The 23,257-nt window shown below is 35.7% G+C and overlaps 1 protein-coding gene across 1 annotated transcript in view; it reads right to left on the bottom strand.

Annotated features, from left to right (window-relative positions):
• FBXL13 (F-box and leucine rich repeat protein 13) overlaps nt 1–23,257 on the bottom strand; it is a 337,895-nt gene that overhangs the window by 19,779 nt on the left and 294,859 nt on the right. The window contains exon 14 of the mRNA XM_035021381.1: nt 12,250–12,333. Within this exon, the coding sequence (XP_034877272.1) occupies nt 12,250–12,333 (84 nt within the window). The remainder of the gene's footprint in view (nt 1–12,249; nt 12,334–23,257) is intronic.

The following is a 23,257-nucleotide window of genomic DNA, read 5'->3' as shown; positions in this document are numbered from 1 at the left end:
TATTATATTTAAAAACAAATATATATTACCTTATAAATGTATAGCATATGGATCTTATATAAGATATATCATATCATATAAAAAAATAAAATAAGACAAAAATAAATCTAAATAGAAGTTCTAGTATTTTCTTGTCACACTGAAATAGATTGTCTTGTTCATTCACCAAAGTAAATGTTTTCTCTGGAGACACCTACTCAGAGGTACACCTTTGGTTGTCAGTAGACCTTGATTACTTACTAGCTTCATAGACCCCAGGGTATTTGGTAAAAGCAAGGGTATTACTTTTAAAATGTAAAATGTGATAAGTACATAAAGAGAGGTCAAATGTGGGGGAAATTAAAGAACAGAAAGGGTAAGCAATCACAGAGAATGTATATTGGAAAGAAGACCTGGAAAAGAACAAAACAAAATATCTTTGAATTAGAATTTGTAATTAGAATTTGTGGGGAAAAAATTCCAGAACAGTTTCAGGTTTTAGACTTTATCTCCAAAATAAAAATAAGCCAGGATTGGACTAACCAAAGGTCAATCAGGTATTTCTCTTTTGGCCTGTAGGAGAACCTACACTTTCTCTATTTTTCTAAGATAAGTAAAATAAAATGGGTGCTCAGTGGCCTCCTCCAGGGGCTTCTATGGGATAAGAAGGGCATAGAAAAATTACTTAAGCTATAATAATCAGCCTGAAAGAGTTGATAGGTTCCTTTTGCACAGCCAGCCACTCCAATTGTTCTCTTTCTCATTCTTTCCCAAGAAAATGGCAATTCAGAACTTTTACTCCAAGGACAAAGTCATGCTGTCCTCTTCTGAATTCTTCCATTTAAAGATCTCTAGGAAATAATGAGTTCATGAGGCATCAGTGCTGTTTTGATCTTCCATTTGGGAGCATAATGGAATAAGAGATGATGTAATCAAGGGAGGTTACTGGTTTAGCAGAAAACCTAGAGGGCCTGAAGTTGTGTCTGTGACCTTGAGAAAGTTATTCAACCTCAAGTTTCCTCACCTATAAGAGAATGAAAACAACTGTCTCACAGGCTTATCGGAAGATGGAAAGAAATTGTGTACTCCAAAAGCACTTGACAGACATAACAGCGTTGACAAATGATGGCTTTTGTCTCTCAGGAGTAGAACCAGAGAGGTCCTGGAATGGGACCTTGTCTGCCATTTAAGACCTGAGGATACACCCTCACCATCTTCCACATGTTGAAGGCTTTGGGATGAGGAAATATCATGTGCAAAATTTAACTGAAGTTAATAGAGAGGGTAATTAGAAGTCATAACATGGAAAAACCATAACTCCTGTGAGAAATGCCACAGGTACTCAGTTCATGTCAGGTGAGGCATGATAAGCAAAGCCCAGGCACATTGCATGAAAGAGAGATCAAAAACAGATTGGCCACTTAGATTTAAGAAACAAAAGGAACATAAACTCATACTCTTGTGGGAAAGTGGGATTTTGATGTTTATTTTTCCTGTCTTTTTTGTTCGCCTTTAGACAATCTGACAGGTTAAATTAATATTCACACAGGATAAATTAATATTCTAGGGGCAGCTTAAAGGTTGGGAGAGGCCTCCAAATGATTATCTTCCTTTTGACACATTCTCTTATAGTTCTTTTCTATGGATGCTCAACATGAAAATAACAGATGTGTGCATTCGTTTAGCAAGTCTGTCTGCTTCAATTGTCCAAAAATAGTTCTCCCCGGTGGGATTGGGCAAGAAGCCAGGACTGGTGTTGGGTGTTCTCAGTTCAGCTATTTATCAGCCAAGGAAACATGTCACCCATGACTCCAGTATCCCTTGGAACCTTACAGACTGTGGGAAAATGACAAGCTGTCAAATCCCACATCGTTTGAAGTCTGGCAAATTTCTAATTCTATTGAATTGGGAACATACTAAGGTGAGGAGCAACAGGAAATACTGAGCTTATTTCTTTTGCTTACAGCCTTTGAAGAGAGAATAATGCCTAGGTATCTTGGTTAGAGTTTGTCTGTGACTCTCAGTAATTCTAAGTGCCTTAGGTCTCTTAAAGGTATGCTGTCCTATTATAAGTTCTAGGAGACCATTCTTGGCATGGATAGCCATGAAGCACAGATTTCTGTAACAAAGCCCTTCCTTATTCTAGATTTTGTGGGAGTTTCTTTTTCCACAAGGTACCAGATACTTTCTTCTTAATTCTACCATAGGAATTCCTTGGTTTCTTCTCCCCAAACCCTGTAAAATGATTCTGAACCTGGCACCTTCTGGGATGTTTATCACCAAGAGTTTAGTCAATTATTTCCTAACAGTAACCTGGAATATTGGATGAGGTAAAGAATTCTCCTGAGCACTATGGCCAAGAGATAGTGTCCAAATGTCTGGATGCCCCATCTCCCATACAGAAGATTTCAGCACATCCACTGCATCAAAGGCCGAAGATTAAGGCCATTTTGGAAAGGGATCCTCTGTTTGTTGCTTCCCTCACAACCAAGAACATAACTGTATCCCTGGAGAAGAGGTGGAGTTATTGAAATCTCATACTTTGACAATTTTTGAATGATTTAATCTTAGAAACCAAATAGAAAGCAATGTTGGTTTTTTAAAAAATTGTTGCTATGTGGAGCCAACACATCTAATCCATCTTTGGCATTATAAGTCAGTATGTGTCAAAGGCCACTGGAACCACTCAACTACCAAGGGGGTGGAGTCAATCAACTGATGAGAATGACTGATGAAAATCTTGCACAAACAACATTTTGTAGCCAGTCAAAAAGCTTAGTGATTCAAAGAGTTTGAAATAAGAAAAGAGTCTCTGGAGAGTAATCCACTTCTTGTTCCTTGGGCAAGAATGAATCAAACATGAATGTTAGGTCAAGACATGAATCCAGTTCTTCTTACAGTTTAGAAAGACATGTCCAGAAAAGGCTGCCAATGGGCCGTTCTTGAGGAGGAGGACTCAGAAATGTTGCTGAATGAGGTGGGTACTCATAGGCCGTTCTGACTTGAGTAACCATGTTGGCTACTCGGTAGCAAACTGAGGGTTTCAGTTCTCTCGCACAGGTAGTACAGGGCACAGGACTGAGAACCCTGAGCCCCCACTTGGACTCAGCCTGGAGCAGCCTCACATCTACAGAACCACTTGACTTACTGAGAAGTCCTGGATCGGGCTGAAAGCCAAATGAACAGTAATGGATCTCGGTCTGCTGTTCTCCCCACTGTAAAGTAGCTCATGATTTAACCCGTACAGCTCCCCTTCCCAGTCCCTTATTCCTTGATCCCTCTTCTCTTACTTCTCTATTTATAAATCAAGATAAATCTGTTATTAAAGTAAAGGTCAAATAAAAAGCAAAAGTTTGTAACACAAGAGAACAAATGAAAGAGGTTAAAGGTTAAAACAGAAAAGATTAAAGGAGAAAAGGAACTTGTTATCTCAAGTGTCCACACTGTTAGGTCAAGATTAGAGATCTCAGAAAAGAAGGGATTATAAGAGAAGAATGAGGGAAGCGTTTGTTCTAGCTTCTCTCCTGCTGCTTATGCCCCATAAACAAAAATTGTCAAATACTTTTGTGATCATCAGGGAACGTGATGGCTCTTCAGATTCATCAGTGGGGCCATTTAGGAGATGTCAGTGAAGAACATATGCAACAATTAGGCAGAGAAGACACAGGAGAGTCAATAAAGCTGAACCACTACCACATGCCTCTTATTTTTCTTATGTAGTTATAAATACCATCTGCTGCATTCTGGTCACAGGGCTTTAAAACACAAATATCAGGCGCCTGGGTGGCTCAGTTGGTTAAGCGACTGCCTTCGGCTCAGGTCATGATCCTGGAGTCCTGGGATCGAGTCCCACGTCGGGCTCCCTGCTCAGCGGGGAGTCTGCTTCTCTCTCTGACCCTCCCCCCTCTCATGCTCTCTCTCTCTATCTCATTCTCTCTCTCAAATAAATAAATAAAATCTTAAAAAAAGTAAATAAAACACAAATATCTATCTCTATCAGAGATACTTTTTTTTATATATATAATAAAAGATAAGAGGAGGCCATATCTGGGTTTGAAGAAGAGTGATAATATCTAAATCTGAATCTTTCCTTCCTCTCAAAACCATAAAATCTGTAGAGGGAACAAACAAAACTACACAGTACTCATACATTCATCCTTATGAGGAGACAGAGAACACTACAACCTTCAAATTACTAAGTAGAGTAGAAACAGAAAGAAATTCCCACAGAGCTCCCTTAGCCTGTCTGTAGCCACCACAAGCCTCTGGAATGAGAGAGTAGGAAAGGGGACTCTGTTATAAGAGTAAGACGGGCAAAGAGAGCTTAAAGGAATCACCAACAGAAGCACTCACAAGAAGAGAAAGTGTAACAATGAATGCCAAAATACTGAATAGGACGTGGTTGTTCATAGCCCTGGTTACATGACTGAGCTATGGGAAAGAGCTTGAAAATGAGGGTACCACAAATCTCCCAGGCAGCCAGATGCGTGTATGTCATCCTTAACCATGTCTTCACCCTCTTCCCTGTCCAAACTATCAACACTCCATGGATTTTACTACTTCAGTGGTCTCCAACCCATTCCTTTCTCTCTAGCTCACTGATACTGTTCTTGTCAGGCTGCTTCTCTCTCTTCCCTGGACTATAATAAAAACCTCTTCACTTACATTCCTTGTATAAATCTTTTTTTTTTTTTTTAAGATTTTATTTTTATTTATTTGACAGAGAAAGAGATAGCCAGAGAGGGAACACAAGCAGGGGGAGTGGGAGAGGGAGAAGCAGGCTTCCCGTGGAGCAGGGAGCCCGATGCGGGGCTCGATCCCAGGACCTCGGGATCATGACCTGAGCCGAAGGCAGACGCTTAACGACTGAGCCACCCAGGTGCCCCCCTTGTATAAATCTTGATAGCTATCCTCTCTCTCCACTGTCCTTCAGTCTAACTCCTACATTTCTTCTTAAAGTGATTTTCCAATAGATAAGATTTCTCTGGTATTCCCATGCTGGATTAAGTACCTCAACTGAACCCTCCCATAGATTTATTTATCACAGTATAATAGCCAGAATTCTCACTCTGGAATTAGACTTTATACTGTAGCTCATGTGTTTACTCATTTCATGAGTTAGGGCATGATTCTTAACTTCTTTGAACCTCAATTTCCTTATCTGTAAAATGGAATTAAGAGTATTCCCTACCTCATAAGGTACCTAATTAATACACGGGAAATACTTAGAACAGTGCCTGGCCTGTAGCGGGTGCTAAATTAATGTTAGCTAACAATCACCACATGGCGTTGGATTTTTCTGTTTATAAGTCTGCCTATTTGACTAGACCTAGTCCCATCATTTAAAAAAATTTCAGAATGATTTTTGCTTTCAAAAAAATGAACAGATTATCTCAGTGTCCTCTACATTGAAAGTCCAGCCCAGATGTTTTTAGTTCAACCACTGAACAAAGATTTTACAAAATAAATCTGAATGGGATAGCTTGAGTATTGTCTTACATGAAGGCATGGAGTTATTCATCTAAGTTGAACTTAATCATTTAAGTTTTCACCAACTCGGTGATCGCAAGTAATATCCTAGTGTTGTACTACGGAAGCTTAAGAATCTTTATGAATGGACACGATCAAAGTACCAGAATACAGGACCCATCTGTATGAGCACAGCCAGCTCACCAGGCTGCACATTGCAGGGAGCTCAAAGAGAGCAAGCTCATGACAACCAAGATGCAGTGCTCACTAGCGATGGCTGCCTACCTGCCCAGCTCACAGATAGCTCCCTGATCTTGGCTCTGGAGCCCTCCAGTTCCTGACTTCATTCCTGGGTTCTCAAGATCTGATTCAAGCCTAAGTTAACATTTATCATCCCTTTTGGATGCTACTGATTCAGCCAACATCCATGGATCCAGAAGTCATGTTCTGGACTTACATTTTCCAGTCTGTATGAGAGTTTGGAACTTATCACTTCTATTCTCAAAACAAGAAAAAAAGGTGAGTGAGCTGAAAATCAACAACTCTTCTTAGATCTCTCAGATAATTGAGGTCACAAAGCAAACCACCATTCTGAAAACTGGAGAGACAGGTGAATGCAGAGAATCAGGGCTTACTAGGAGCAGAAGCCTGTGGCTGGAGCCAGTATCAACCGGAACATTTAAAGGGTAATTGACCAACTGCCAGAGACTGAAAGTGAACTAGTTTGAGAGAAAAATTCCTGGGGCCTTACCTTAGCTGAGATCCCCTACTTTGATGAATTTTACCTCCAGAGACCCACTAAGTTATCAGGGTAAAGATCAGAAAAAAAATCCCCTCATGCTTCCTGCCAGGAAAAGGGGAAAATAATCATTCTGAAATACCTCCGGAGTATCTGTTCTCACTAACAAAAGCCTGATCTCAAGGGAAACTGTTCCACCAGAACCTAACCAACATGGGTTTTATGAAAGTCAGTCCAACAAGGGGTGAGGGAAATACCCAACTCCAGCCCCTCTAACCTTCTTGTCTTACCTAAGTGTAGCAGAGGCAGGGAGAGGGCTTGGAAGCACTTGTAAAGACCACAGTCCTGGGATACAGGCCCATTAAAAGACTGAGACCTGATCATGTGACTATAGAACGAGTCTCCCCCGACAACACACCTAACTACCACACAAATAGGGTTCCTGTATAATAACACCTTAACAAAAAGATTAGAAATCATACAAAATACGCTCTCAGGTTACAGTGGAATTAAACTAGAAATCACAAAGACAGCTAGAAAATCCTAAAATATTTAGAGATTGAACAACACACTTCTAAATAAATGTGGGTCAAAGAAGTCTCAAAAGAAATTTTATGCATGTTGGAAAATATGTTTAGTATCATAATCCCAGTGAAAAACAAGGATCCATTTTCTTTTAACTGGTTTGTTCTCTTGTACTATTTTCAAGAAAATAGCATTTTTATTTATGTAGTGTTCTTGATTTTTTAGATGCTTTTACATAAATAAATTTATTTAGTCAATTATATTTAAGTGCTTCTGAAAAATGCATTGATTCATTCATAGGGGTAAAAATTAATAAACTATTTCTTCCAAGAGCATATTCTAAACTATCTCCTTAGCATTAGAGCAGTTTGGCCATCGAGATTACCTGTTTTCTGACTATGTTTAACTAAGGTAAATAAATTATCAAACCATTATACTAAATATGTTCATTTTTTATTTACTAGTATATGTTAGTTCCTTCTTCATTAAATGGAATAATAATCATAAAATAGGTAATATTGATCAAGCACTCTGTGTCAGGAACCATGCTAAGTATTCAGATGTTTTATATCATTCAATCCTCACAAAAGGAAGACTGTTTTCTTATTATACCCATTTTTATAAGTGAAGAATCCAAGGCCCGGAGAAGGAAACTAACTTGCCCAAAGTCATACATCTTCACAGACTAAAATTGTAAAATTCTGACTCTAGAGCAGACCTTGGCAAACTGCTAAATTTTTACTTGCAGGCCAAATCTCATCAGTCACCTGTTTTTGTATGGCCTTCACTCTAAGAATGGTTTTTACGTTTTTAAATGTTGAAATAGTCAAAGAATAATATCTCATGATATGTGAAAATTATATGAGATTCAAGTTTTATTGTCCCTAAAGTTTTATTGGGACACAACCACTGTCACTTATTTATGTACCTTCTATGGCTGTTTTTCACTCCACACCAGCACAGTTGAGCAGTTGTGACAGAAACTGTATGGCCTACAAAGCCTACAATGGAAGCCCTTAGATCTGTCACATAATTGAGGGCCATTTGGCCCTTACAGGAGAATGTTACAGAAAAGTAACAAGAAAAGATGACTCCTAGTTTAGAGCGCTAGTTCCTGCCTGCCTTACAATTATAGCCACTATAGGAGCAATGAATTGTTATGATGCTAAGTGAATTGCATAAGATTATGTGGCCAGGGGCACCTGGGTGGCTCAGTCGTTAAGCGTCTGCCTTCGGCTCAGGTCATGATCCCAGGGTTCTGGGATCGAGCCCCGCATCGGGCTCCCTGCTCGGCGGGAAGCCTGCTTCTCTCTGTCCCACTCCCCCTGCTTGTGTTCCCTCTCTTACTGTGTCTCTCTGTCAAATAAATAAATAAATCTTAAAAAAAAAAAAATGATTATGTGGCCATGTAAGAGGCAGAATCAGGATAAAAATTAGGACTTTGGATTGCTAGGCCAACATTCCCAATATTATATCATTGCCTTTGTTATCAAAGAGCTAGTCTCTATACTTTTGTAAAAAAAAAAAAAAATCCTTTTAATTTATATGGATATTTAATTTTAAAAATAAAAATATAAACAAAAAGATCATTCTTTAACAGACTAATTTTTATGATTTGCTTTGAATACTGATCACTGTTTATTTGGTCTTAGCCTAAAAATATTTATAATCTTGTAGCATCTCTATATACAATTTGGGTATAATAAATATACAGAGACATTGACATATGTGTATAATCTAACATACACTAAAATCACATTTAATGTACGCATATATACTAGACACATAGATGTACACATATTTACATGTAAACATGCAATCTAATATATGCTAAAACTTATATACATTTAATTTGCACACATATACTATACACACATATACATTGACATATATTTACATGCAAATACATACAAGCACACACTTTTCACTGCATACACACATGTAAGTCCTTGTGGTAAGTCATAACTAAACTTGATTTTCCCCTCTCCCAATGCCCTTTCTTTTTCTTTTTTTTTTAAGATTTTATTTATTTATTCATGAGAGACAGAGAGAGAGAGAGAGAGAGAGAGAAGCAGGCTCCCAAGGAGCAGGGAGCCCGATGCGGGACTCGATCCCAGGACCCTGGGATCATGACCTGAGCCGAAGGCAGACGCTTAACCATCTGAGCCACCCAGGCGCCCTCCAATGCCCTTTCTTAATCAACTACCTCAACCTACCAACACCGAAATAATAAAACAATTTTTGTCCAGCTGCAAATGACCTACATAAAGAAAAATACATACATTCGTTTGTATGACTATTACAGTAATGTATTTATAGCATACTTAATTCCCAAAAAAGGGAATGAGAAATATAAACTAGATAAAGGCATGCAAAAAGCAACTAAATAATTGCATTTATTCCATTGGCTTTACCCAAACAAGACAGAACTTCCATTTTATCTGTATTGCAACATCCCAACTAAACCAATTCTTTTGCCAAACTTGACAGTTTGTTATTTAAGTGCATAAAATGATCAAGGAAAAGGTTTCTTGAGAAATGCTCCATTATGACTGTATCAAACATCTTTTCCAAAATGCGTGTGCCTTTCAAGAGTACCAAATAATTTTAGTTTAACATGATCATTGAATGTCTAATGTTCTCAGAAAAAATACCAACGTTGGAAGAAGTAATTAAAACCAGATCATAAGTCAGTACATCTGAGACTCCAGACACTTAATCTGCATGTGCTGTGGTTTCCAGTAAAACACTAAAATGAGGTAATTTTTTATTCTTATTATGGTCATGACTCTTGCAAAACCTAACCAGGGTAAAAATGTTTATCTCATTTTTTTCTTAAATCATCATGCTGAATATAAGTTTCAATGTCTTGTGCTAAAAACAGAGTCTCCTATATTTACCTTTGAGAAATAACAAGAAAGTGAATTCCTGATAAATTATAGATAATCTAAATATCTCAGTGCAGTCACCTTATTTGACTCCCTTCTCTTTTGTAAGTCAAAGTAAGAAATTGTGGAAATGGTTTATATGTCATTTTCTCCTCTCACCTTCCTTGTCTCATCTCTTTTTGGACTTAATAATTGGGCTGGAGGAGGCACAGAGGAAAAGATTATCATATGCCCAGAAGTGTGAACCTGGGAATCTTAGAAAGGTAAAACTGGTTAACAGCCACAACACACACACACACCCACCCACCCACACACACACACACACACCACAAAAGCAGGGAGGAGAAAATGTGATGATGAGAAAGAAAAATTTTTTTCATGAACTTGAATAGAATAGCTGATCTTGTGTAACTAATAATTAAATAATATTATAATTCCCATGCTCCTGTATTCCCTCTTTTTATTTTCTCTTTTAAATCACTGAAAAAAAATATCAGTTTTTAAAAGATTACATTTTTTTCACTCATCTGTATGAATGTGTAATTAGCATATGGAAAAATGCTTTTATCTAAAATCTAAGAGCGCCTGGAACCCACGGAGTCAAAGAGAAATGACAGAAACCACTCCTAATACTTAACCTCATATTTTGATCAGTACTTTCTCATCCCAAGAAACGTTTTAAAAATTAGTTAGTAAGTGGTGTATATTAAGAGGCCATGTCATCACTGTGGTAGGTTTCAGTCCTTCTTAATGATTTGTGGTTAGTGGTCAAATGTAATTGATCACCATATAAGAAATATAACCCAATATTAGAATTATTAACATTTAACTGTTTATTTTAATAACTCTTGTTCTATCACCTTGTCAAAGACCTTTTGAAAGCCTGACTAGATCATATTCATGGATAAAGTTTTATGTAAATGTATGTTTGACTTTTAAATGAACTGCAGTAGGGTAAATAATTGTTTAACCTTAGAAGAACATTTTAGCTTTTCTCGTAGTAGATTTCAGGCATCTAAATGTTTTATAACCCCTTTTGGTGTTGTAGAGTTAAAATCTTGTCCTATATGGAAGTTGTTAGTCCTCTCTGGAATTTTTGCTTTGAAGGATACTATTTCTTCTTTTTAACTCTTTATACAGTTGAATACACTACTAGACAGATTCCTTGGGAACTTGTTAGAACCTTAGTACCCAGAGTCTATAGGTGGGAGAAAATGACATTGCTTTACACCAGTGCCTCTTAAAGGAGATTTCTTAATGGTGTTACATTTTTTTTCCTTACATACCACTAATTGCCCAGATACAATGAAGTACAGCAAAAATAATTTGAAAACAATTTTTTTTCCACTAAGCCATGTTGTCAATCAACCATTTAGAATAGCAATTCTCCATTTCCACTCTTTATTTCCATAAACTGTAGTTAGATTGGCTTATTGAGAAAGGTACAGGACTTTGGACAGTCATTAAACTCTCTCGGCCTTAATTTCCTCCCCTGTAATATTAGGGAGTTGGTTTAGATGGTTCTAGGATTCCATCAGCTGCAAAACCCTAGAATTCTGTGCTAAAGTCTAGAGCACCATTTGACCCAGCATCCTCTATAGCCCACCATTTATATAATATTTTAACACTCTCCTATGAGTCATGTTTGAACTTCCTATAATGTCCATTTCAAATGCACAGAAGAGAGCTTCAAGTTTGTGGTGCTCTGTAGAATTCTCAGCTATCAACTTGCGTTATCTTTCCACTTGTGGAATAAATTCTTTTATCTCAGTAAGAGTTTCTGTAAAAAGATTTTTTTTTTCCTAGGTTAGCCCTGAGTTTTTATAAGTGGTTGGGGTTTTTAACTCTCAGGACACATTAAATGGAGCTTCCAGTGTATTTAACAGTTTGCACATTCCTAGGTTACTGGTTCTCCTTAAAAATGTTACTTTCTATGATTTACTAATAGGTTAGCAGATGTTGTCCTGGTTCAATACATGTATGGACCTATGATTGTGGTTTTTCTTCTTTTAACAGCACATTCAGATGCTTAATGTTATAATAAACATTACATTGAGGCTTGCTCACAATAGCTATTTTATGGCTTCTAGCACATCCCTCAAGACTTGATCTAGGAAATTTACCTTTCTCCTGAGCTCTTAAAGTACCAGTTGAGCACATAATCATTTATCCTATCCAATTACTTAGCTCATGCTTTCTGTTATGGTAAAATATACTACCCACTGTGTTTGAGTATCTGAAGTTCGTAACTGTTAAGTACCTGGTATAATTTTTCAAACTCTCCCAATTTTCATGGTTAGATTATATAACATTTTTATCTACAGAATATTTTCTTTATATGAGAAGACTTTTACCACATTGCATTTCATTATTCTCCAAGTAAAATGTCTACCTACCTTATTTATGCCATGAGTCTAACATTGGGAAGGGAGAGTAGATAGGAAAAATGAGAAAACAAATTCTCTTAGCCACCTTAAGCTATGGAGGCCTGTCTTAAGTGCAGGAATTTATTTTGTCTTAACTAAAATCACATACGAGTTACTACATTTCCAATCCACTTATTTTTTTCTACTGTGACCTACAAAGTTTATTCAGTTTGTGCTTAATTTTTAATCATAATTCTTTAGTAGAAGACCTTAATTATCTTACCTGAATTCCGACATCGGTGATTTTATAACACTCAGATAGAGAAAGTTCCTTTAATTTTTTATGTCTGGAAAGTATCATCAAACCCTAAAAATATGTAATATAAAGATCACTTTGTGATTATAATTTAGTACAGACAATATATTTCTAATAAAATAACAACCATTTATGTAAACTAAAAAAATAGCTTCTATCTTATATTTCTTTACACTTAAATTATAAAATCACTTTGGTTAGGCAACATTATTAAATAAAATTTCAGGTTTTCTCTAATGTTTTGTAAAAAGTATGACAGAATCCTCCTGAGGCAAGGGAAAGGAGAGCAAAAATAAACTATCAGGAATACATCAAAATAAACAGCTTCTTCACAGCAAAGAAAACAATCAACAAAACTAAAAGGCAACCTACTGAATGGGAGAAGATATTTGTAAATGACTTAGCCAATAAAGGGTTAATATCCAAAATATATAAAGAACTTATACAACTCAACACCAAAAGATGAATAATCCAATTTAAAAATGGGCAGAAGACATGAACAATATTTCTCCAAAGAAGACATCCAGATGGCGGACAGACACATGGAAAGATGCTCATCATCACTCATCATCAGGGAAATGCAAATCAACACTACAATGAGATATCACCTCACACCTGTCAAAATGGCTACAATCAAAAACATAAGAAACAACAAGTGTTGGTGAGGATGTAGAGAAAAAGGAATCCTCTTGCCCTGTTGATGGGAATACAAACTGGTGCAGTCACTGTGGAAAACAGCATGGAGGTTCCTCAAAAAGTTAAAAATAGGACTACCCTATGATCCAGCAATTGCAGTACTGGGTATTTACCCAAAGAATACAGAAACACTAATTAGGGACACATGCATTCATATATATATAGTGGCATTATTTACAATAGCCAAATAATGGAAGCAGCCTGTCCATCGATAGATGGATGGATAAAGAAGATATATATAGATATAGATATATAGATATATATACACATATATATAAATAAATATTATTATATATAATATATATATAATAAAAAAGAATGGAATCTTGCTATTTGCAACACCATGAATGGATCTAGAGAGTATAATGCTAAGCAAAATAAGTCAGTCAGAGAAAGACAAATACTGTATGTTATCACTCATACGTAGAATTTAAGAAACAAACAAGCAGGGGTGCCTGAGTGGCTCAGTCAGTTAAGCAGCTGCCTTTGGCTGGGGTCATGATCCTGGGGTTCTGGGATGGAGCCCCATGTTGGGCTCCCTGCTCAGCGGGGAGTCTGCTTTCTCTCTCTTCCTCAGCCTCTCCTCCCCGCTTGTATTCTCCCTCTCTCTCTCTCTCAAATAAATAAATAAAATCTTAAATAAAAAAAGAAAGAAAGAAAGAAACAAGCAAAGGAAAAAAAAGAGAGAGAAACCAAGAAACAGACTTTAACTATAGAAAACACACTGATTACCAGAGGGTAGGTGGGGGGATGGGTAAAATAGGTGATGGGATTTAGAAGTGCACTTGTGATGAGCACTGGGTGATGGATGGAATTGTTGAATCACTATTCTGTATGCCTGAAACTAATATAACACTGTATGTTAACTATACTGGAATTCAAATTTTTAAAAATAGAAATACAAAAAAAGAAGAAAAAAAGAGGGCATTGGCTACTTTTTCATTTCTCCTCCTCCTACCCCAGTATTTAGCATAGGAAGAAGAAAAAAAAAAGTGTGACAGAATCCCAGAGCCAGAAAATTCCTTATCTTGTTTCCTGTGCCCAGGTACATATAATCTGAATCAATATAAACAAATCTTTAAGACCTCTAAACTTAAAACTTTATTTTGAAGACGGTTCATGTGGCTAATTAATCTATTTGTTGTAAATTTTTATTTATGCCTAACCTAAAAATCTGAAATCTTTAGCTCATTTTATTATGTTTAAGTGCTTAGAAAGGGAACAAATCTTTCTATAATAGCCTACAGACATATAATCATTCATTAATAGCCCACTTTTTCTGTTTAAAAGCTTTGTTTCTTTTTATTTAAAAAAGTGCACTTTTTAGTTCTTAAATTTTTTAATATGTGGTTCTGCTGTTCCATTTCTCAGTACTTTCCCCACTAAACTGGGGGAACTGACTAATATGCCTGATAGATGTCATTCTCCTGTCTTTGCATTCAGGATCACTTTTATTACACTTCCTATGAGGTGGACAAGAGCAATTGTCTCTCTTCTATGGTCCCAGAGCTGCCAGGCAGGGAAAATATCAGAAACGGTACATTGGTTTGTCCTTTTAAAATTTTATTTGTAGGACTGGTTTACATTTATTGATCTTAAACACAGCATTTGGACAATTGAAAATGGATTATGAAAATATTATATCCTGTTTTTTTCACTGATGCATTTATTAGGCCTTTTCATTAAGAAAAAAAAAAAAATCCAGGTCAAGGAAAGAAGTGCTTGACAATCTACTTAATCTGTTTAAATTGCAATTTCTAATTTCATTTAACGGTTTTGTACACCATCCAAAAATAAAATCACTCCATTCATTTTAAAAATTTTATTGCAAATGTGGATTCTCTTGTTAGGAACACATTATGTTTTCTGCCTCCTTGTTTCAAAACAAAAAATTACTAAGCCCTCTGGAGCCAGCTCATGTGGTCTAGGTTCCAGATGTGGATGCTATTTTATTCATGTAGAAGAATTGGAGTTTAGATATTCCCCCAACAGAAACCAAATTGTTTAAACAAAAATAATAAGAGATGCAAGGCTTGTCTCATTGCCCTATACCTGATAATAGCTAAGTGTGTTTTATTAGCCTATGGGGAATTTGTCCTATGAAACTATCTCTGGAGTTTTCACCTTTTTTTTTTTTTTTTACTTTTATGTAGTCAAGTTAGAATTTTTAAAGATGAACTGGAAATGAGGTACGCTTGCTAAGTATGACATTTGTCTATGTTCTACTTCATTCAAGATTACTAAAAGTTAATATTAAAATAGAATTTTATATTTCATCACTACATTGTTCACTAAAACATATGGCCCCAAAGTTAATTAACTAACATAATTAGACATTGGGTAAATGCAAATCAAAACCACAATGAGATATCACTGCCTAGCTACGATGATGGTTATACTTAAAAAAGACAGATAATAAAAAGTGTTGGTGAGGATATGAAGAAATTAAAATTCTCATTCATTGCTGATGGGAATGTAAAATCGTCCAGTCACCCTGGAAAATCCAGTCTGGCAGTTCTTCAAAAAATTAAACATAAAGTTACCATATGACCCAGCAATTCCACTCCTAGATATATACCCAAGAGAAATGAAAAAAATCTGTCAACACAAAAAAACTTGTACTCAAATGTTCCATAGCAGCATTATTCATATTAGAAAAAAATGAAACAAGCCAAATGTCCATCACTGTGAGATATTATTTAGCAATAATAAAGCATGATGCATACTACTATATAGATAAACATTTAAAACATTATGCTGAGTAAAAGAAACCAACCCCAAAAGGCCACAAATTGTATGATTCACTTATTTGAAAAGTCCAGAATAGGCAAGTATATAGAACCAGAAATCAGATTAGTGGTTGCTAGGCTGGGCTGAACAGTGGGTCAGGGCTAGGGAATGACTGCTTATGGGGAGGGAGCTTCATTGTGAAGTGATGAAAATGTTCTGGAATTTGATTGTGGTGATGATTGCATAACGCGATCATCAATATACTAAAAACCGCTAAATTGTACCCTTTGAATTGTTGAGTTTCATAGTGTGTAAATCAGATCTCAATAAAGATGTTTGTAAAAAATGACTGATGTAATAATTGTATAGCGAAATGCAAATCAGAAATATTCCTATAGCATCCTTCAGTCCAAGATGAACACAGAAGTTTCTCAGACCTGGATGGCCAGTGGATTAGCACGACAGGGAGCAAGAGATGTCATCATGCTAATGTGCTGGACAAGTTATCACAGGGCCTTGCTGCTGTAAGTAGACACAACTCTAACTAAGAAGCAGCAGCAAATCTAAGCCAGCTGGAGGAGGCAAGGCCTCCACGAAGCCTGCATGGTGCTAGTACGGGATGCCAGCTTCTCAGGACAAGTGAAATACACCATTCCAGTCAACAGGATTCATTTTTCAATGGTTTTTTGCCTCAGAAGCTTTTCAGATTCATGACCTAAAGAATATCAAGGCCAGCTAGGTAAGATGTTCTACTTGGCACCGTGAGATTCATAAATGCCCCAAATTAGGTGTTCTCTGAAACATTTGTTAAGTGCTTGGGATCAAAGTCCTAGGGGAGCCAAACTTTTACTTCTAGGAGGGATGGAAAGAGGAGAGTGGGAAGATAAGACCAAAATAAGGAGGGATGAGGACCCCACAAAAGGGAGTGACTGGGCCTCAGTGGGGCAAAGGGCAGGTGGATGCTTACTTTTTAGGGAAGTTGTAACCAAGAAAATGTCTATCCTCCTTAAGCTCCTTCAAAAGTTGGCCAAACTCGTGAATGTTTTGCTGGAAAGGTTTTGGTTTATTTTCCCAAAGTATAGGAAGGGAATAAGTTGTTACCAGGTGAAGCACAGAGGAAAGCAACTGGTGTGGTCAGCAGGATTGCAGGTTGTATGAGAATGCAAGGCCCCAGGAGCTCATGAGAATCCTAAAGAGCAGTTTACTCCTTCATGGGCCGTGGAACTGAGGGATCTGGATCTGAGGGGCTTAGAAATTCCTAGTAATTGGCTTATATTACAGCTCTAGTATCAGGTCCACTGAAGGGAGTGTCAAGACCTAAGACTCAAAAGAAAGTAGGCACTAAGTCCCAAGAGCCTTGTACATTATTCTAAGGAATTTGAACTTCATTCTATGCAACAGTGTTAAACAAAGCTTTTCCCCCTTTAAGGAATATGAGTTGATACATAAGTGAGCATAATGCAAAAAAGAAGGAGCATGTGTTTTAAGAGAGGTATGGGGACCACAGAGCAGGGCCTGGCAGTCTAGAAAAGACTTCCATGGAAGAAGGGGAATTTGAATTAAGCCTCAAAGACTGAGTAAGATTTTGACAAGCAACATAATAAGAATAGTGTTTCAGGCTGAGAAAATGGCACGAACAAAGACTTCATTAGGAATGTGTGAATTGTTTGGGAAGTTGTTCAGTTTGGGGTCACCTGAAGGAGTGAGAGGGAACACTGTACCCTGCCAGGAACAGCTCCACGTACACAAGACATTTCAGAGCAAACAAATCCTTGAAAACAATTCCCCCCCACCCCAATTTTACATCTGGAATGATTTAGGTGATGTAGTTAGACTCGAGCAATGAACTAGTTACCAAATGTTGGAATGGTGTGTGTGTGTGTACTTAGCATATAACTGAGTCATACACCTATATACCCTTTACCTAAACTCACCAATTGTAATCATTTGCTGCATTTGCTTAATTAATGTGTGTATGAATATGCATCATTTTATTAATATATCTGTGAATACAGTTTTATATGTATACATATCATATACATAGTATATATATTTTAAGTATATATGTATATATAAATTTTCTTGAAACTTTTTTTTTTAAACTGGAATTTTGTACCTCTAAGTTCCCTTCACCTAATTTGCCCATCCCCCCCACCTCCCTCCCCTCTGAACAAACCACTGGGTTTGTTCTCTGTATTCGTGTTTGTGTTTTTGTTTGTTAATTTGTTTTATTTTTAAGACTCTACATATAAGTGAAATCGCATGGTATTTGTCTTTCTTTATCTGACTTATTTCACTTAGTATAATACCGTCTGGTCCATCCATGTTGTCGCAAATGGCAAGAGCTCATTTTTTTTTTTGTAGCTGAATAATATTCCTGTGTGTGTGTGTGTGTGTGTGTGTATTCCACTGTGTGTGGAACATTCTTTATGCATTCATCTATTGATGAACACTTGGGTTGCTTCCATATCTTGGCTATTGTAAATAATGCTGAAGTAAATATAGGGGTACATATCTTTTCAAATAATGTTTTCATTTTCTTTGAGTAAATATCCAATTGTGAAATTGCTGGATTGTATGGTATTTCTCTTTTTAATTTTTTGAGGAAACTCCATGGTATTTTCCACAGTGGCTGTACCAATTTACATTCCCACCAACAGTGCAGAAGAGTTCTCTTTTTTCCACATCCTTGCCAATACTTATTATTTCTTTTCTTTTTGATACTAGCCATTCTGACAGGAGTGAGGTGATATCTCATTGTGGTTTTTGTTTGCATTTCCCTGGTGATTAGTAATGTTGATCATCTTTTCATATATCTATTAACCATCTGTATGTTTCTTTGGAAAAATGTCTATTCAAGTCCTCTGCCCATTTTTCCATTGGGTTCATTAGGTTTTTTTGGTGTTGAGTTGTATAAGTTCTTTATATATTTTGGATATTAACCCCTTATCGGATATATCATTTGCAAATATCTTCTCTCGTTCTCTAGGTGGACTTTTGTTTTGTTCATGGTTTCCTTGGCTCCCCAAAGCTTTTTATTTTAGTGTAGTCCCAACAGTTTATTTTTGCTTTTGTTTCTCTAACCTGAGGAAACATATTCATAAATATGTTTCTAAGGCTGATGTCCAAGAGATTACTGCCAATGTTTTCTTTCAGAAGTTTTATGGTTTCAGGTCTCACATTTAAGTCTTTAATCCATTTTGAGTTTATTTTTATACATGGTGTAAGAAAGTGATCCAGTTTCATTCTTTTGCCTTTGTGTAGCTGCTCAGTTTTCCCAACTTCCCCATAGTATAGTCTTGCCTCCTTTGTCATGAATTAATTACCATATAAGTGTAAGTTTACTTCTGAGCTCTCTATCCTGTTCCATTGATCACTGTGTCTATTTTTGTGCAAGAACCATACTCTTGCTTACTATAACTTTGTAGTATATCTTGAAACCTGGGATTGTGATAACTCCAGCTTTGTTCTTTCTCAAGATTGGCTTTGGCGATTTAGGGTCTTTTGTTGTTCCAAATTGTAGGATTATTTGTTCTATTCTTTGAAAAATACTATTGATACCTTGATAGGGATTGCATTGAATCTATAGATTGCTTTGGATAATATGGATATTTTGACAATATTAATTCTTCTAATCCATGAGCATGGCATACCTCTCCATTTGTTTGTGTTGTCTTCAGTTTCTTTTATCATTGTCTTATAGTTTCCAGAGTACAGGTCTTTCACTTCCTTGGTTGAATTTATTCCCAGGTATTTCATTGTTTTTGGTGCAATTGTAAACAGGATTGCTTTCTTAATTTCTCTTTCTGCTACTTCATTAGTAGTATATAGAAGCACAATAGCTTTCTGTATATTAATTTTGTATCCTGCAACTTTACTCAATTCATTTATTACTTCTAATAATTTTTGAGTGGAATCTTTAGGGTTTTATATATATATATATATAATATTATATATATCTATTCCTTACTAATTTGGATACCTTCTATTTCTTTTTCTTGTCTGATGGCTATGGCTAGGTCTTCCAGTACTCTGTTGAATAAAAGTGGTGGGAGTGGACATCCTTGTCTTTTTCCTCATCTTAGAGGAAAAGATTGCAGTTTTTCATCATGGAATATGATGGCTGCTGTAGGTTTGTCATATATGGCCTTTATTATGTTGGGATATGTTCCCTCTAAACTCAAATTGTTGAAAAATTTTATCATGAACAGATGTATTTTGTCAAAGGCTTTTCTGCATTTATTGAGATGATCATATGGATTTTATCCTTCCTCTTGTAAATGTGATGTATCTCATTGATTGATTTGCAAATATTAAACCATCCTTGCATCCCTGGTATAAATGTATCTTTGAACTAGGTTGCTAATATTTTGTTGAGGATTTTTACATCTATGTTCATCAGTGATATTAGCCAGTAGTTTTCTTTTCTTTTCTTTCTCCTTCTTTCTTTCTTTTTTTTTTTTCTTGTAGTGTCTTTGTCTGGTTTTGGTATCAGGATAATAGTGGCATCATAGAATGAATTTGGAAGTTTTCCTTCCCCTTCTATTTTTGGAATAGTTTGAGAAGAATAGGTATTTTTTTGTTTGGTAGAATTCATCTGTGATGCCATCTTTTCTTGGACTTTTGTTTGTTGGGAGTTTTTTGATTACCAAATCAATTTTTTTTTAAAGATTTTATTTATTTATTTGAGAGAGAGAGAGAATGAGAGACAGAGAGCATGAGAGGGAAGAGGGCAGAGGGGGAAGCAGACCCCCTGCTGAGCAGGGAGCCGGATGTGGGACTCGATCCCAGGACTCCAGGATCATGACCTGAGCCGAAGGCAGTCGCTTAACCAACTGAGCCACCCAGGCACCCCCAAATCAATTTTATTAGTCATAATCAGTCTGTTCAAAGTTTCTGTTTCATCCTCATTCTGTTTTGGAAGATTGTAACTTTCTAGGAATTTATCCATTTCTTCTAAGTTGTCCAATATGTTGACATATAATTTTTCATAGTATTCTCTTATATCTATGTTGTTGGTTGCTCTTTCTTCTCTTTCATTTCTGAAAATATTTTACTCCTCTTTCTCTCTTGATGTGCCTAGCTAAAAGTTCATCAATTTTGGTTATCTTTTCAAAGAACCAGTTCTTGGTTTCATTCATCTTTTTTTTTTGGTCTCTATTTCATTTATTTCCCATTTATTTCCACTCTATTCTTTATTATGTCTTTCCTTTAACTAACTTTGGGCTTTGTTCTTCTTGGTCTCATTCCTTTAGGTGTAAGTGTAGATTGTTTATTTGAGATTTTTCTTGTTTTTACATAGACCTGTATCACTATAAACTTCCCTCTTAGAACTACTTTTGCTGCATCCCAAAGATTGTGGACTGTTGTGTTTGCATTCTCATTTGTCTCCATGTATTTTTAAATTTTCTCTTCTTCATTGACCCACTGGTTGTTTAGTAGCATGTTGTTTAGTCTTCATGCGTTGTGGGGGTTTTTTTAGTTTTTTTTTCTTGTAGTTGATTTTTTCTTGTAATTATTTTCTTGTAATTGTATTCAGAAAAGATGCTTGATATGAATTCAATCTTCTTAAATTTACTGAGACTTGTTTTGTGGCCTAACATGTGATCTATCCTAGAGAATGTTCTATGTGCATTTGAAAAGAACATGTATTCTGCTGTTTGGGGATGGAATGTTCTATATATATATCTGTTAAGTCCATCTAGTCTTACTCACAGCCATTGTTTCCTTGTTGATTTTCTGTCTGGATGATCTATCCACTGATGTAAGTGATGTTAAAGTCTCCTACTATTATTGTATTGTGTTATTGTATTATTGTCAATTTCTCCCTTTATGTCTTTTTAGCTTTATATATTTAGGGGCACCTATGTTGAATGCATAGATATTTGCAATTGTTATATATTTCATATATATGTATAAATATGAAATATAATATATATGTTATAAATTTCCCTGAACCATTTGAAAATAAGTTTCAGATATCATGATGCTTTACCCCTAAATATTCTCTTTGTATCTCTTTAGGAATAAGGGCATTTTCCTGTCTATATAGTATAATATATATAGTATTATAATACTTAAAATTAACAGTAACACTATACTATCTAATATAAAGCCAGTATTTTTTTTTTAATCCCAGGACCCAGTTAGAGTTCATTCACTGCATTTAGTTGTCATGTGTCTTTAGCCTTTTTTCTTTTCTTTAAATTTTGTCTTTTAAGACATTTACTTTTAAAGATCCCAGGTCAGTCATTACATAGAATGTCTCACATTCTGGGTTTGTCTGATTGTTCCTTATGATTAGAATGTAGGTAAAAAAAATTCTGCAAGAATACTACCTCGGTGCTATTGCATCCCTTTAGGAGGCACATATGTGAGGTGTCCCATTATTGGTGATGCTCTTACTCACTTGATTCAGGTAGTAACTATAGATCTTTCATTAGAGTATATTTTTACCTTTTATTTAGTAAATAATCTGTGGTGTGATTCTTTGAAACCACAAGAATACTGTTTCCCAAAAACCTTTTAGTCAATGGTTTTAGCATTAATTGGTGATCCTTGCCTAAATCAGTTATTTCATTGGGAGTTGCAAAATACTGATTTTTCTCATTATACCCTTCCTTCTGTATTTATTAGCTCTTTTCTATCTTTTCTACCATCATTTCTCTTCAGTTTTGGTGAATATTTTGGGAGGTATCTTGAATAAAATATGATTATTTTAGACATAACAATTATTGCAGTTAATTTTTTGTGTTACCTTAACTATCTTTAAATTTCCTCAAATTCCTGCTGAGCACATATACAAGAGAAAGTTATTGTTTTGGTTGGTGCGATTATGTTACTTGTTGGCAAAAGACAACACACTAAGGAAAACAAAAACACCAATATTTTGCCTTATTATAAGACTGAACATTTGCTCATAATTTAAAAATAAACGAAACATGTTTTATAAATGAAACTGATGTGGATGAAACCTTATGAAACAAAGCTTAACATTCTGAAAGTAATTTATTCTTTAAAACTTGCAGGTGGCTTTTTTTCTGAGACACTGCTTTTAGAAAAAGTTTGGAAAGATGGTCTAGGAATATTGGCATTTAGAATAAAATACAATGTAATTGTCTGACAGCCACATTGCTACAAATCATCCTTATTTATAGTATGTTTCATTTTGAAACTGTCAGCACTTTAATACAGGCACACCAGAAGAGTAAATAGCATAAATAAGCTTTATAATCTGTCCTGCATATGGTTACAGAAACAATTTCTTGGAAAAAACCTACATAAAATTACGTAAGATTTCATAGTTTGTTCAACTTTTATTTATTTATTTATTTATCTATCTATTTATTTATTTATTTATTTTTTGGTTCTTTATTTTTTTATTTTTTTTTTTGTGATAATTTGGAACATACATTTTTTTTATTTTTTTATTCTTATGTTAATCCCCATACATTACATCATTAGTTTTAGATGAAGTGTTCCATGATTCATTGTTTGTGCACAACACCCAGTGCTCCATGCAGAATGTGCCCTCCTCAATACCCACCAC

The sequence above is a fragment of the Mirounga leonina genome, unplaced genomic scaffold, assembly GCF_011800145.1.
Source record: "Mirounga leonina isolate KUSES-001 unplaced genomic scaffold, KU_Mleo_1.0 Mir_174, whole genome shotgun sequence".
In the NCBI taxonomy this organism is placed as follows: domain Eukaryota; kingdom Metazoa; phylum Chordata; class Mammalia; order Carnivora; family Phocidae; genus Mirounga; species Mirounga leonina.
The sequence above is the reverse complement of the archived record's forward strand: the minus strand, read 5'-3'. Positions and strand labels throughout refer to the sequence as shown.